Source organism: Plecotus auritus (genome assembly GCF_963455305.1).
Source record: "Plecotus auritus genome assembly, chromosome: 7".
In the NCBI taxonomy this organism is placed as follows: Eukaryota; Metazoa; Chordata; class Mammalia; order Chiroptera; family Vespertilionidae; genus Plecotus; species Plecotus auritus.
This window is the reverse complement of record NC_137774.1, coordinates 35,712,108-35,726,821: the sequence shown is the minus strand read 5'-3', so window position 1 is coordinate 35,726,821 and position 14,714 is coordinate 35,712,108. Positions and strand designations below refer to the sequence as shown.

Below are 14,714 nucleotides of genomic sequence, written 5' to 3'. Positions count from 1 at the left end.
CACACCAATACCTCCGCCTTAGAGACAATGGTATCATCAGCCCAAGAACTTTCCCGATAATAAATCATACTCCTCAGCATCCTTTGGGTAAGTATTATCGTCTCCACTGTACAGATGAAGAAACTAAAGTACAGAGAGGTTAAGTGACTTGCCTGAGGTTATCCAGCTAGTGGGAGAGCTGGGATTGAACCCAGGCAGCCTGCCTCCAGAGCCCCTGCTCCTCACCCTCTTCACCCCTGTTGTACCCATGACCAGTCAGGCCGCACTGTGTGGCCCAGGAAAGAGTCAGAGGGTGTGGGGCAGGGACAGGAGCACAGGTAGAGAGCTGGAGCCCCAGCAGCAGTTGCTAACTAAACGCGAGGCTCTGCCCCATGTTGTGGCAGGAACAATTCTTATCCAGAAGGGTCTGTCTCATGGGACCCAGAGCTGCCTCCCTTTGGATATATATATATATATTTTTAAATATATTTTTGATTTCAGAGAGGCAGGGAGAGGGAGAGAGAGATAGAAACATCAATGATGAGAGAGAATCATTGATCGGCTGCTTCCTGCACTGCAGGCCGCCCACTGGGGATCAAGCCTGCTACTGAGCATATGCCCTTGACCAGAATCGAACCCAGGACCCATCAGTCTGCAGGCCGATGCTCTATCCACTGGGCCAAACAAGTTAGGGCCCTCACTCTGGATCTTCCTCTGCTTCTTTTGCACAACAGGCCAGATGCTCTGTAGATATTTCCCCTGAGTGACAGCATGGACTGCCTTCTCTGGCTTGTACCCAGGCAGCCAGTTCTACCCCACACATCAGAGAGGCCCTGGGCCTCCCCAGTCCTAGGAAATGTCTCTGGGGCTAAGACCCAGCCGTCCCGAGCAACGCCTCTCACCCCACTCCCAAATCTACCATCATTCCCAGCCTCCAGGCAAAAGTCATGGATGTGCCCACTGACTGCTATGGAAACAGGCAGACAAACACTGCCATGCCAGGAGGCAGCTGTGCAGCTGGCCCAGCCCCTACACACACACACACATACACACACACCCCAGCCAGGGGCCCAGATGTGGGAACAGACTGTGCCCGGTTCCCAGGGTGGAAAACCTAATGAATTTTCCCCTTCCCATTCCTCCTCTGTGTGTCCTCCCCACAGTGCTCGCCAAACTATTTGGGAATTGGTTGGGTCTTTGGTCCTGGCCCAAACCAGAGGGAAAATGTCTCATAATGGGAAAAACAAGACAGCAGTCCCAGGCGTTTCCAGGTCTCGGCTGGCCTTCCTGAGCCATTGCTGGGAGGCTGGGCCTGAGGGCTGGGGCTGAGCCCAGGGAGGACCTGGCCCAAGCACAGCCCCCTCTCCAGGCTCCTCCATCCTGGATGGCGAATTTAAGGAGCACCTGGGGACTTTCGCTCCCCACTCATCCCCAGACAGTCCTGGGCTCAAAAGGGAGTGGTAAGGACACCTTCAGTGTTGGTTTCAGTCGGAACTTGCCACGGGCCTCAACTTGAGCAGCTCTTGGTTTGGCCCGATTATAGAAGAGGGGGAGGGGGAAGGGCCTTAGTTTAGGATTTGGGAGCTGGGATTCTAAGGACAGGCCTGCTAACCAGAGCAAATCCCTGCTGGGCTGTGTCCCTATCCGTTAAAGTGTGGTCAAAACCAGAGGGCTGCTAGCATTTTTGACCATGACACGCAATAGCAAACACTTTTTTACATTGTGGAGTACATGGCTGTACGTACAGAACACCAGGACACGCACGCACACTTACTGCCGTGTGCATCCTGCTGCTGCCTATGCTTTCCATGCGAAATATGCCAAGTTGACTGAATGACCCACTGACTGTAAAACTCATCCGTAGTTGTTGGCTCTAGCCTTGCCTTTCTAAGCATTCTGTGGCCAATATTCCAGGTTGTTATTAGAACCCAAATACTTTTCAAACAGAATTTGAGTGTAAAAATTTGAAGAGCAAACTCTCACCCTGCTACGGATGGCCCAGCAGGTGAGTCCTCTCCAGCAGGTGCCTGCCTGGGCTCCCTGCCCCCCACCCCGGTTGGAACACTGTTCATTACCTTTTCAAGTGTTCCAGCAGGAAGAGGAAGGTGATGAGGTTGGGGTCGGGCAGGGAGCGGAGCAGGTGCATCATGCAGTTTTCCTTGGCAGCAGGGTCTGACAGGGCTGTGGGGAGAGACAGGGCTAGGGCGGGGGCTTGGCTCCCAGGTGGGGAGGCCCTGGCCAGCGCCTGGTGGTCAGGAGGCTGCAGACCCTGAGGGAGAGCCCAGGCTGCCCTATTAACAGCCAGTTCCTATAGGAGGCCCCGCCCACAACCTGCAACTCAGCCAGGGGGCAGCTGGTGGGGAGCAGACACCTGCCTCCCTCACTGCACAGGCCTTTGCGGCTGATGCCGTTCCCACCCTGGTCTGTCAGGCAAAGCTTAAGACAAGGACGACACTGCGTGAATGTCCTCCCAGCCTCTCAGAGATGAGCACAGCCGCAAGTGCCTTCCAGGGGGCTCATTTCTCATGGCGGCTGAAGCCCTGAGAGGGATGCACCCAGGCCTGGATTTGGCCCAGTGGATGGAGGCCAGGGCCCTCCGCTTCCTCCCCATCCATGGCACCGGCCACCGCAAGTGCACTCCAGCTCTAACCAGGCTCCTCCTTAGCTCTGGGCGCTGCCCCTGACCACCCACTGCAGGACAGGTTTCCTTGGACACCCAGGTTTCCAAGCAAGGAGGTCCCTGTCCAAGGAGGAGGCACAGAGGGCAGCCCACGGGACAAGAGGGGAGAGAGAGGAAAGTGAGAGAGGGTCCAGCGCTGGCTCAGGCCCCAGCAGACCGGCCCCCTGCCCCCTGCCCCCCTGGCTACTCAGGTGCATTGAGCAGGTCGATGAACAAAGGAAGCCAGGGCTCTTATGTTGCTCTTGACTCTGCTGGTCAGCAGGCCTGGCTCAGCCGGCCCTCAGGTTCCCGGAGCCTCACCGATGCCCTCCATGAAGGCGGGGTAGAGTCGGTCTGTGAGGAGGGGCTCGGGAAGCTCCCGGAAGTAGAGCTTGAGGGTGCCAGCGATGGCGTTGATGTCCATGTCACTCAGCATCAGGAGGATGTCCTTGTTATCTGTAGAGGAAGTGTGAGGTCAGCGGCCACATTGGCCTGAGCCACCTCTCCCATGCAGCCCTCAGCTGATTGGGTGCGGCTCTGTTCCACTCCCCACCCATCCTTCACCTACCAGGGGTGCCCCCACCCACTCCAACTCTGGTCTGGTCTCCCCCAGACAGGGAGGGTGCAGGTAGTGCCCACAGGTGGTCTGGGACTCAAATCCATGGGGGGAGGGAGAGGGGAAGAGGAGCCGAGTTCATCATCCAGAATTCTGGAGCCACATTCGAACCACGTGCCACACATCCTCCCTCCACTGGAACCTCCTCACTGCTAAGCCTGCTCTGGAAGGCACCGCACATTTTTTACACCTAAAATCATGTTCCAACAAAGCCTCAGCCTCCAGGCTGCACTGAGGAGCCAGCATGTCCCCAGCCCCCCAGCTCCCCAGCCCAGGCTTCCCGAACAGGGACACACACACTCGCTCTCAGCTCCCGCGGAATTGGCACTGCCAGGCCGGCTACGGGGTGTGCTGCTGCTGAGGCCTGAACTGGCGAGATGGGGGAAGAAGACCTAGAAAGGGCAGGTCTACCATGGAGGAGTTTGCAGTCAAAGCCACAGACAGTGCCCTCCCAGAGGCACATGGGGCCCTGGAGATGGTGGGGAGCCAGCCAGCCCAGGCTCACAGTCTCTCCTTCCCTCGCACCCCCAGGAACCTGGGAGCTAGCGAGAGCCAGGAATTTGGACTCTGAAGTCAGAAGGATCTGCGTTTAAGTCAGGCTTGAAACCTACTAGCTGGGCAAGCCTGGGCCAGTGTCTTGACCTCTCTGAGTCTCAGTTCCCTTACCTGTAACAATGGGTAAGGGCTGGGGGCAGGGGACCATGTGAGAAAGTGCAGGAAGAGCCCTTGCCACAGGGACTCAGAAATGGTCCAGCCCACACCACCGACTGCAGGTAGAGGCTGAGGCTCCTCCCTCGGCCGGTCGGGCCTCTCCATGGAGAAGGCCTCCTGCCTCCACTGGGCTCTCCTGCCGCTATGTGCCTGCTGGAGCACCATCTCCCCGCCGCCTCGCACTGGGCCTCCGGACTCACTGGCATCAAAGACGGCCTTCAGCGCCTGGATGTCTGTGGCCACCCCTGATATCCGGTAGATGCCGACCTCCTCGATGCCCCTCTTCTCCACCTCCTCCACACACTGCCGCACGATGTAGGGCACCTTGGAGCGTTCCCGCCTGGGGGAGGAGAAAGGAGGGAGGGTGGAGGGAGGCCCCCAGTGATGGCTACATAGACCCCTCCCCAAATACTTGGCCTTGGAGAGCTCTAGCCTCTGCAATCAGGAGGTGGGGGCAGGAACAGGGCTGAGAAAGAGGCCATGCCACGCTGCCCCACACAGCCCACCCAAGGCCTGCCTGCTGAGGGACAGCAGGGACAAAGGGGGAAGTTTGGGAGATAAGCTCAAAGACTGAGAGAACGTTCCTAGGAATAGAGGTCTCAGATTCTAAGGCTATGGAAGCCCCAGCAGGTACCCTATACATGGGAGGGGGTCGGGCCCTGGAGAGCGGGATGGTGGCGAGCCGAGGATGCCGGCCCTTGTCCGAGGGGCAGCTACTCCTTGGAGTCCAGCCAGCCCCGGCCAAGTTGAAATGTGGGCCTACAGTTTCACATCTTCCCATTTATTACGAGAAGCTGACAACCTGGCATTTTCCCATGCAACACCCTGGTGTTGCAATACTGGCTCGTGTATTTCTAAAGTAGCATGTGCAGCAGAGAATACACCTCTGCGGGCCACTTTTGGCCTCCGCACTTGTCACTGTGACTACTGAACTGGAGGGTGACTGCTTAGGGGCCAGGCGAGGGCAGGCAGGGCAGGCAGGGCCCTGGGCACTGACATAGCACTCACACGGGAGGCAGCACCTACTTCGTCACCACGCTGATCTTCACGCCAAAGACGCCGGTCTGCTTTTTGGATGGCGTCCTCTTCAGGCTCATGTCTCGGCTGGTGAATTTCATGGAGAATTCCACTTTGATCTGGTCGGGGGTGAGGCAGGGCATGAGTGCCCCAAAACCTAGGGACCCCTTGCAGGACTGTAAACAAGGCCCACCTCTTGCACCCAAGGCTCTGCCATACTGGTAGGGCGGGAGTGGGAAGGGGGTAGGAGGAAAAGGGGGAGGGACTGGGCTGAGGGGCAGGATAGCATCCGGAGGACACCAGCCAGAGGTCGGGCTGCCCACCCACCATGCAGACATTTCCAGCTCTCCAGCTCACCCCGTTCATCTCGATCACATCTGTGTGCCAGTTCTTGGTTTCTACGGTTTGTGGATCCAACTGTGAAGAAAGAAAGAACACAAGTGAGAGAGAGAGAGGTGATAGCTAGAGACGAAGCCAGATCTCTGTTGTTCAGCCACTGCTCATCAGCTGGCTAAATGGTCAGGAAGGCAGAAGAGGGGCCTGATGCTCATCCGGAAATCAACCCTTCCGGTGGCTTCAGCCTCCAGCCCCTCCTGGCCTGGTTAGTGAAGGACTACCCCCAACTCAGTGAAGGAGGTAGGGCACACTGTTAGGTACCTTCGCCCATCACCTCTCATTTACTCCTGACCATCACCCCGTGAGATGGGATTATCACCCATTTCACAGATGCAGAAACTGAGGCTCACAAACAGTAAGCAATCTGCTTGACCATCTGACAGGAGGGGATGTAGCCCATGTATGGAGGTGCTGAAGGGGAGGCAGTGCGATGCAGACAGTGGTGAAGCCGTCTCGGGAGTCAGGCTGCTGGGTCTGAATCTCGGCTCTGCCGCTTGCAGCTGCATGACCCCGGGAAGTTTTAACCTCGCTGAGTAAGCCTCGTTTATTCCATCTGTTCATTGCAGTAGGTAACAGAACCTTCCTCGCCGGGTTGTTGTGAAGACTCAGTGAGATACTTGTGGTAAGCGGTTGGTCCCGCAAGGAAGCAAACACTCGGCCGGGGAGGCCCCCACATTAGGCAGGAGCCCCCGGGAGGTGGGGATGGCAGGAGAGGCTCAGAGGCCTCCCTCACAGGGGAGTGGACAGGACGCCGTTTCTCTGACCCAGTGGCCTTCAAACTGTTTTCCCTTGTGCACCCACAAATCTGAAAACCATGCACTCTCTGGCACATTTTAAAATCAACATCTGAATATTTCCAAGGCAAGTTTAAATACTTGCAAGGAATAGAATTTCCAAAGTAATGTAAATATTTACATCTTAAAATAAAACTGTTACCTCATTCTCTGAAATGTGTTCCGTGAAGTCCAATAGCATGTGATTTGATACCCATCGCCGTCTGTGTACAAAGACATCACAGCCCTCCCGCCCTCGTAGAAGCCCCACTGCCTCTCTCTCCTGAACTTGTTTCAAGTCTCTTTTCCCAAAGGGTTTTGCCCTAGTTTGTATTTTTTTGATGTTACAGCCTTTTATTTGTCACCCTATTCTATTTCACTTCAATAAAAATATCTGTATAAATGGAAATGAAAAATTTCCTCAGACCACAAGGCTCTAAATATTCAAAACATATTCTGGATCAGTTATTATAATAATTAGCAACATACAATAACAATTAACCACCACATTGGAAACTGTAATAACTATTCAGCAGCAAAGGGCCATTTTGGTGGAATGGTGTCCCTTAAGCAGACGGGTAGAGCATGTTTTCTGTGTGAGCTCATGTGTGTATACGAATAGTAGGGTGAGACAGGGTATAACATAAATTCTGTTCATATTTTGGGGGTTTTTGTTTTGAAAGATGTAAAGAACAAAGCATCCTGTTCACATAAAGAAGTAGATGAGGCCTACGTAGTTTTATTGTAGCAACGTTAAGCAATATTTAACTTCTTTCCTTGTTGCTTTGAATTGCACATTTACCCTTAGTCAAAATTTATTTTAAACAGCCTCTCGGCTGCCAATTTCCATCAGTTGTAGAAAACAAAGAAGGGGAAGCCACCTGCCTGGCGACAGGATCTATCACCCAGCCATTAGCCTTTCATTTTTTCAACACCTGCCCCCGCATTCCAAGTGGCCCCTCTGTTGTGTAGCCCGGAGGTGGCAGACCTGGGCCACGTCCACAGCGAGCCTCGAGCCTCAGCCTCGAGCTCCTCTGCAGAGAGAGGTGATGGTCAAAGGCCCTTCACAAGACGATCGCTTTTTGACAATAGCACTGATGGGAGTTGAGGATCTGCAAACCAACTCCCTTGAAACTCTCCCTGCCATGCCGCTCCTGGAAAGTCCCTGCACACCCCAGGGACACGTGCACGGTTTGAACACCGCTGCTCAACAGGCCTCACCACGGAGGAAAGCCATCCGGGTCAATGCAGAGTGCGTTGGGCCCTGGGGCTTCCTACAGCTCGAGGTAAGTCCTTCCTGAACCTTCCATCATGCACACACCAACTAGGGACAGGCACCCAAGCATCTGCTGGGTCTGGTGTCTACATCTGGGCCAGCTCTGGTCCGGGCCCAGCCTTCAGCAGTCAGTTCCTTGCCCGAAGAAGGGACAGAATTGAGAACAGGAGAGAGGAGAGAGGTGTGGAGAGAACCGAGCACCCCCACGCTCCCCACCCAACACCTCCCTAAATACAGGGAAGCGTGTGGGATTCACCAGCGGGGCTGCTGCCCCGCCCTCTCTCCCGGAAGGCTTGGGGCCAGGGGTCCTACTGTGTCACCAAAGGAAGCCCCAAGTTTGGCCTCACTTTCCTGAAGCCTCCCTCCCTGGGAAACTTCGTTTTGTCCCAACCCCTCACCAGCCTTCATCCCAGCCAGAAGGCTGGGTACCCACTTGGACACGGGCCTGGGTCTGCCCCCAGCTGCTCTTTGTCAACAGGGGCAGATGCTAGCCTTGGAGCACACATTCTGGAGTGACCACGCTTTTAACGATGGTCTCTTCAAGCATCGGCATGAACCTCAGCCCAATTCCATGGTCACGGCACCTGGCCAGAATCACCTAAGGCCACTCCGCTGCCCCAGCCTCCCCTGACAGCTGCCATGGACTGAGCCAGGGGCCCCTCCCTGGGTTCTGCAGTGGAATCTGGACACAGCCCGAGTGGGGAAAGGGTAGGGACTGAGAGCCCAGATGTTTGCTCTTCATTCAACTGTGTGAGTTGGGGCGAGTCACATTACCTCTCCGAACCTCAGTTTCCTTGCGGGGGTGTCTGTACCTACCTCAGAGCGTTGCTATGGAAAACAGTAATAGCAAATGCTGGTTTGGGAGCATCTCCTGTAGGTCTGGCACTACGCCCAACCCTTTACATACAGCATCTCCGTGAATCATCATAACAAGCCTCAGAGGTTTAAGCCTTGATAGCTGCTCCCATTTTACAGACGGGGACATGGAGGCTTAAAGAGGACGAGAAGCCAGCCTAGTGCCACACATCTACAAAGTGAGAGCTGGGCGGCAAAGTCAAGTCTCTCGGACACATCTGCTCTGCTACCCCTGCAAGATAAAGCACCTGGCCTGGCGCCGGCACCTCCTGGCGAAGACGACGGCTGCTGTTACCGTTATTTATTTAGAAAGGAGACAGCAGGGCTCCTGGCGCGTGGACTGGCACCAGGGGCAGACCTGGTGCTGGCAGGCGCCCCCAGTACAATCCTCTGTTACTTCTCTCCCCACTGCTTCTGTTCTAGCTGCCAGGTCGCAGCCCTGCGTTTTCCTGGGAGCAGCGGAGACAGGAAAAGCAACTCACGCTGAGGCCCAGAGCTAGCCCCGCTTCCTCCAGAAAGCCTTCCGGGATAACCCCAGGCTTCAGGAGCCTTCCGTTCCCTCTGCCCCTGGCACCAAGGCCCTGGCCCTCCGCAGCCTGCCGGCGCTGTTTGCAGCTGTTTTGCACGCACCAGCCTGTCTGAGGCCAGATGAGTTTTACTGCAAGTTCCCACCACCGCCGCATTCCCGATCCTCTCTACAGGTGCACCCGGGCACCCGCTCAGGGAGGCCTGCCCAGCCCCTCGGCGCCCCAACAATGGCGCTCTGTCTCCCAGGAGGCCAGCAGCCTCTAGAAGCCAAGTCTATTTCAGGATGTCATTTAAATACAGAGAAGGGAGGGTGCAGAGGAGAGGGACATGGCACGTTTTCCAGAGAAATGATGCTGCCTGCATTGCTGTGGCTATTTATAACCCCTGGGAAATGTGGACTCTGCTATTTCCTGATTAGATTAGTGCTGGGGGCAGAGGGCCAGCTCCTGGGATGGCGTGGAGAGGGACACCTGACTGCTCACCCTCCAGTCCCAGCAGATAGGGGCCATCCACTGCCCTGCGGAGCAGGCACCTGGGAACCTCAGATCACCTGAGGGAGGGAGGCAGATGGGGCTGCAAAGGGCCAGGCTGGGGAGACCCCCAGAGGGCCCCTCCTTCACTGTACAGGAAATACACACACAGTGGGGCTCCCCAAGGTGGGGCCCAGGCAGGAGGGAAACGGGCCATAGGACATGCTGGAGAAAGTGATGAACGAGTGGGCTGAACATGGCCACTGGGAGCAGCTCACCCATAGTGAGCAGCCTTTGCTTTTGGACTTGGTCTGATCACGTCTGCATACCCAGACGTCGCTCTGCCAGGGAGAATCGGCCGACCTCTGGGACTGATGTCCAGGAGAGAACCACTAGGGCCACTGCACCGACATCCTGGGCTCCTGGTGGGAACCCTGCATCCCCACCTGGGAGGCCACAGACTCGGGGAGAGTGGCAGGAGCTGGGCAGCTGCTGACCTCGCTGGGCCTCAGCAGCCTCATGTTCGGGACAGGGAACACCCAGCGGCCTTGCAGAGGCCTGAGGATCAGAGGATCTGAGGGCAGGGGCAGGTGCTCTGTGCACACCCGAGCACCCTCCAGATGGTGGTGTCACCTTCATTTTGGGAATGTTCTCGGGGTCCCCTCTGAGGGGTCTAAGCCCTTCCTCCCGGCCCCTTTTGTCTCCAGCCTGGGGCAGGTGACCCCAGTGCTGGCCGTTCATGGTTTCCCCCCGGTGCTTGGGATTTCAGCGGCACCAGAGTCTGGGGTCCCCATCCTGCTCTCCTGAGTAGGTGACAGAGCCCTTGTTCCGGGTCCTTCTAAGGGTGGGCAAATCTTCCCACTACACCACACGCCTTCAACCACCCAGCCGGCCCGAAAGTCTTCTGCCGCCACCCTTCCCCCTCCCCTCACATGGGCTGCTTCAATCCATGAGGGGCCTGTGGTGGCCCTTCTATGACAGTACGGCCAGGGGAGGGGGCGGGGAGGCACAGGCACAGAGGTCACTGGGTGACGGGCCCATGCAGACCTACAGATCTATTCACCGGCGGCCCAGGGCTCCCAGGACTCCACTTCCTCCCCCCAGTCCCTCGGTGCTAACCCTTCCGTTAGAGCCCCACTGTCACCCCCAGCACAGTCCCTGTCGGGCCTCTGTCCCTCTGCAGGCCGAGCACGCCCTTCCTTTCGCTCGGCACTGCTGTCCCTGGGCTCTCCGGGCCGGGCCTGCCCTGAGTGGCGGCGTGGATGTCCCTCGAAGCCCAGCGCTGTGTTTAGGAGATAAAAACTAAGTGCTCTTAACAGTAAGGAGTCAGCTGGGCACCGCGAAGTTGTCGCCCTCAGAGGTGGATGGGGACTGAAGGGGAGGCAGAGCCGTGTTTCTGGGGACGCCTGCCAGAGGCGGTGCTGGCTGTGACCAGGCCCTGAGCCGGTGTCCTGTGTGCCTGGGGCCCACTTCCTGTGGCTCCCCGGCCTGGGCCACGGTGGCGGTCCTGGGTTGGCTTTCCCCTGCCTCCTCCGAGTGCGTTCACATACCCTGGGCTGGGTCCCCTGCAGACACCAGAGCCAGCCTGTCATTGGGACAGACCACAGGCGTGAGAGGCCGGGCAGGGCTGGCAAGGGGGGGACAGGGAGCTGCCAAGAGCCTGCTCTCCTCCCTCTGGGGGAGGGTACTGCAGGATTCCGTTGACGTGGCAGGGTGGAGTGGGAGGGGGTGCCAGGGCCTAGATCCTGGCCTCCAGCGCAGCGGCTGGGTCAGGGAGACCAGGTTCTGTAAACTCACCCGTCTTCCCAGAGGCCTGCCTTCCCCCCACGGCCATGCAAGCTCTGCCCTCCAGCCCTCACCCTGCAGGGTCAGGCCCCGCTCCCAGGCCAGCACACGACAGGCTTGTGCAAGGCGCTGGGATGGGCCACTCGCCTCAGCTTGCCTCCCCCAACCCCCTGCCCAGAACTTTGAAGTTCCCAGTGGCCCACATATGGAAAGGGTTTAGCCGCTCTGAATGAGGCTTTTATTGAAGGCAGGTTAGCCTCATGGCACCCCCCTGTGACCTGCCCTCCCCAGCGCTCTGCGTTCCCACGTCCAGCTTGCCCCCCGCCTCCACATGCTGAGGCCTTGGGCCGGGCACTGCTGCAGACAGAACTCAAACCTGGGCTGCTTCGGGAGACTCCAAGGCCGGGCACAATTCTCCAGAGCCCCGGGCCCTGCCTTTTCAGAGCGGGCCCCCCACCGCTGTCTTCCCTGCCGCAGACTTCACCCCAGAACCAGGCCTCAAACTAACACCAGGAAGCTGCCCCACCCAGCTCAGGGACATGCTGTGGGCACAGGGTAACAAGGATGGGGTCACTCGGGAAAAGTAACTGGTCAGGGTCAAAGCAGCACAGAGCAGCCCCCGGCGGCCCTGTCTTCAACCGGAAGGGCCCACTTAGAGGTCAAAGTCCGAGGCGAGAGGCCACCTGAGGTCCCGGCTGGGCCGCTTCACGCTGGCTGCCGTGGCGAGGCCAAGGCGAGGCCTTCAGGACCGCTGTGGCTCAGTGGCCTCCCTCTGAACTTGGGCACTTTGGTAAAAACGATGAAAGGCTGACTTCATCCTCCCTTTCCCAGCCAGGAAGGCCATCCGGGCACAGAGCCTGCTAGTAAGAATGAGAGGCACCAGCAATTCCACTGCCTGTGCCCACGGAGGGGTCTCCCAGGGGCCGCTTCCCTGGGCCCCACACACCACAGCTTGCTGGCTGGGAACCACACACAGCAAGGCGAGTGGGCAGGACCCCCGCACCCAGGGCACACAGCTCGGGCCCCTGGAGCACCCAGACAACTAGACAACTGAGAAGCAGCACAGGCCCCAGCAGGCTGGGGCATCCTCCTTGCAGGATGTATGATGGCTAGGATCCGGCTGCCTGGGTTTCAACACTGGGTCCTGCCCTCAGCCGCTCACACGACCTCCTCTGTGTCATCTCTGAGCCTCCGCTTCCCCACAGGTAAAACGAGTGGCTAATAATAACAGCCCCTCGTAGGGCATCAGGGCTAAGAACAAGGCCTGGTCCTCCGCCTGGGCTCACAGCATGCCGGCGTCACTACCTGGGCTACACTCTGTGCTTCCCGCTGCGCTTAGGTTAAAACCAAACCCCTCGCGTGGCCTGCGAGGCCCTGCACAAGCTGGCCCCTGCCCACTCCGTCCGCGGTCCACCACACTCTCCACGCAGCCTCTGTCCACCTCTGCACACACCGCCGTCACCCCGGTCACGGGGTTTGTGCCCGGCCGGTCCTTCTGCCAGGAACGCACTGTCCCAGATCTATCAAGAGTCCTTCTTGTCATTTCAATCTTAGTTCAAAATTATCTCTCTAAGCAAGGCCTCTCCCTCTCCATTACTCTCTAATCCATTACCCCGTTTAATGTTTTTGGTTAACCCTCACCCAAGGATATTTTTCCCATTGCTTTTTTAGAGAGTGGAAGGGAGGGAGGGAGGGGAAGAAGGGAGAGAAAGAAAAAGAGAAACATTGACTGGTTGCCTTCCACGCTCATCCTGACCAGGACTGGGGAGTGAACCTGCAACCCAGGTACGTGCCCACGACGGGGAATTGAACCCAAGACCCTTTAGTGTGCAGGCTGATGCTCTAACCACTGAGAAGCAGAGCCAGAGCCTGAAATCTCACTCACTGCCTGACTCCTATAGACAGAACGTTCCATGAGAGTAAGGGCCCTCTGCCTGGGCCACCCGTGCAGTGGCCAGCACTCTGAAGGTGCCCCATCAATATTCAGGGACTAAATGAACTAATTGGGATACGGGGGATGGAGAAAATGCCTTCCCACCAGGGCTCCTTCAGGACCGGGGTCGAGAAGGCCCACATCCCGGCTCCCCTCGCTTCTCCCGTGCCAGCGAAGGGCTGGCCTGGGCCCAGGAGCAGCCCGTGACCTCTCCCACCCAGCTTTTCCCAGTGTGTTGAGAGTTTAAGGCTTAGGAATAGGAATCTTGAGACGTGGCCAAGATCATCATGTGAACTGGATCTAGGAGATCACCCTGCACAGCCCCTTCATTCTACTGATGCCAGGGAACCACAGAGGTGAAGGGATTTGTCCAAGGTCACGTGTCAGGTTAAGACAGTGCCACACCAGCCCTAACCGGTTTGGCTCAGTGGATAGAGCGTCGGCCTTCGGACTGAAAGGTCCCAGGTTCGATTCCGGTCAAGGGCACGTACCTTGGTTGCGGGCACATCCCCAGTGGGAGGTGTGCAGGAGGCAGCTGATCGATGTTTCTCTCTCATCGATGTTTCTAACTCTCTATCCCTCTCCTTTCCTCTCTGTAAAAAATCAATAAAATATATTAAAAAAAAAAAAAAATGACAGTGCCACACCAGCCTGAGGGGCGGGAGCTCTCCAAGGAGGAGCCAGAGCGAGAAAGAGGCCTTCTGGTGTCTGGCGGGAAGGGAACTGTGGCTGTCACTGCTTGGCTCTGCACATCGGAGGCACCGACCCTGGGTGGTCACTGTCCAGGACAATGGCCATTCCAGCTTCTCTCTTGGCCACAGCAGAACCAGGGAATTCACTGTGGGGTTACGGGCCCTCCCAGCCTCTCTGCAGAGGAATCTCAAAGGGCGGCTTCCATGGCCGCTGCCTACCTCCCTAGGCCCCATCCTGGGGGACCACACACAGTGGGGCTTAGTCTAAGGCTCGCTGGGCTCCAGATCCAGGACTGACTCTGGCTTCCTCCCCGGGCCTGGGCTATGTGTTCCTCTAGGGTGCAAGGGAGCTCCCAGAACACGGCACCTGCTGACCAGCTCCCGACCATGTGGGCACCCGGAAACTCCCCCAACCAGCGCCTGCAGAAGTTTCTGGGCTCGTTCCAAAATGGCTGCCCTCCTGGGGCCTCCTGGGTTCTCCTGCAACACTGGGCTCCGGCAGCCCTGGCCTTCCGGGAACCACCTTGGTTGGCAGGCTCAGCTGCCCCTGGTCTGGGGCCATCCAAAAGCTGGGGCACCAAGCCCAGCGTGGCTGCCTGGCCAGGCCAGCTGTGGGTCACAGGGATGCCGGGAGCGCCAGTGGCTTCTCTAACCTCCCCAGGTGCCAACAAACAGCACCTGCCCAGTTCACTCAGAGCAAGCACGGGGCTCCCACCTTGGGGTCTGTGACCCTCTCCAAAAAGTCACACAACTTGTGGGTCTGGTTGGCTCCGAGTCTGATTCTCAGAGTCAAGGACGCCTGCCCTGTGGAAGCACACGGGCCTCTCGGGAGCCGGCTTGGAGGAGAAGCGGGAGCACTGGGGTCAGGAGGCCACCATGTGATCCTAGGAGTAAGGTCCTCTCTCTAGGGAGTCAGAAAGTGCTGTGAGAAGCAGAGTGACGCAGGAATGCAGGGCGGTCACGCCACGCCCCTCCGCCCTCCAGCTGGCCCACACGGAGGCCCTAGAGGCAATGAGCGGCTGCA

At 57.7% G+C, this 14,714-nt stretch overlaps 1 protein-coding gene across 7 annotated transcripts in view; it reads right to left on the bottom strand.

The window, feature by feature from the left end:
• Window positions 1-14,714, bottom strand: part of ABR (ABR activator of RhoGEF and GTPase) — a 188,689-nt gene that overhangs the window by 3,610 nt on the left and 170,365 nt on the right. For all 7 annotated transcript variants that reach the window (XM_080681597.1, XM_080681601.1, XM_080681602.1 and 4 more), the window contains 5 exons: window positions 5,340-5,399; window positions 4,992-5,101; window positions 4,166-4,305; window positions 2,960-3,094; window positions 2,055-2,160 (listed from right to left, as the gene is read on the bottom strand). In XM_080681597.1, the coding sequence (XP_080537723.1) occupies window positions 2,055-2,160; window positions 2,960-3,094; window positions 4,166-4,305; window positions 4,992-5,101; window positions 5,340-5,399 (551 nt within the window). The remainder of the gene's footprint in view (window positions 1-2,054; window positions 2,161-2,959; window positions 3,095-4,165; window positions 4,306-4,991; window positions 5,102-5,339; window positions 5,400-14,714) is intronic.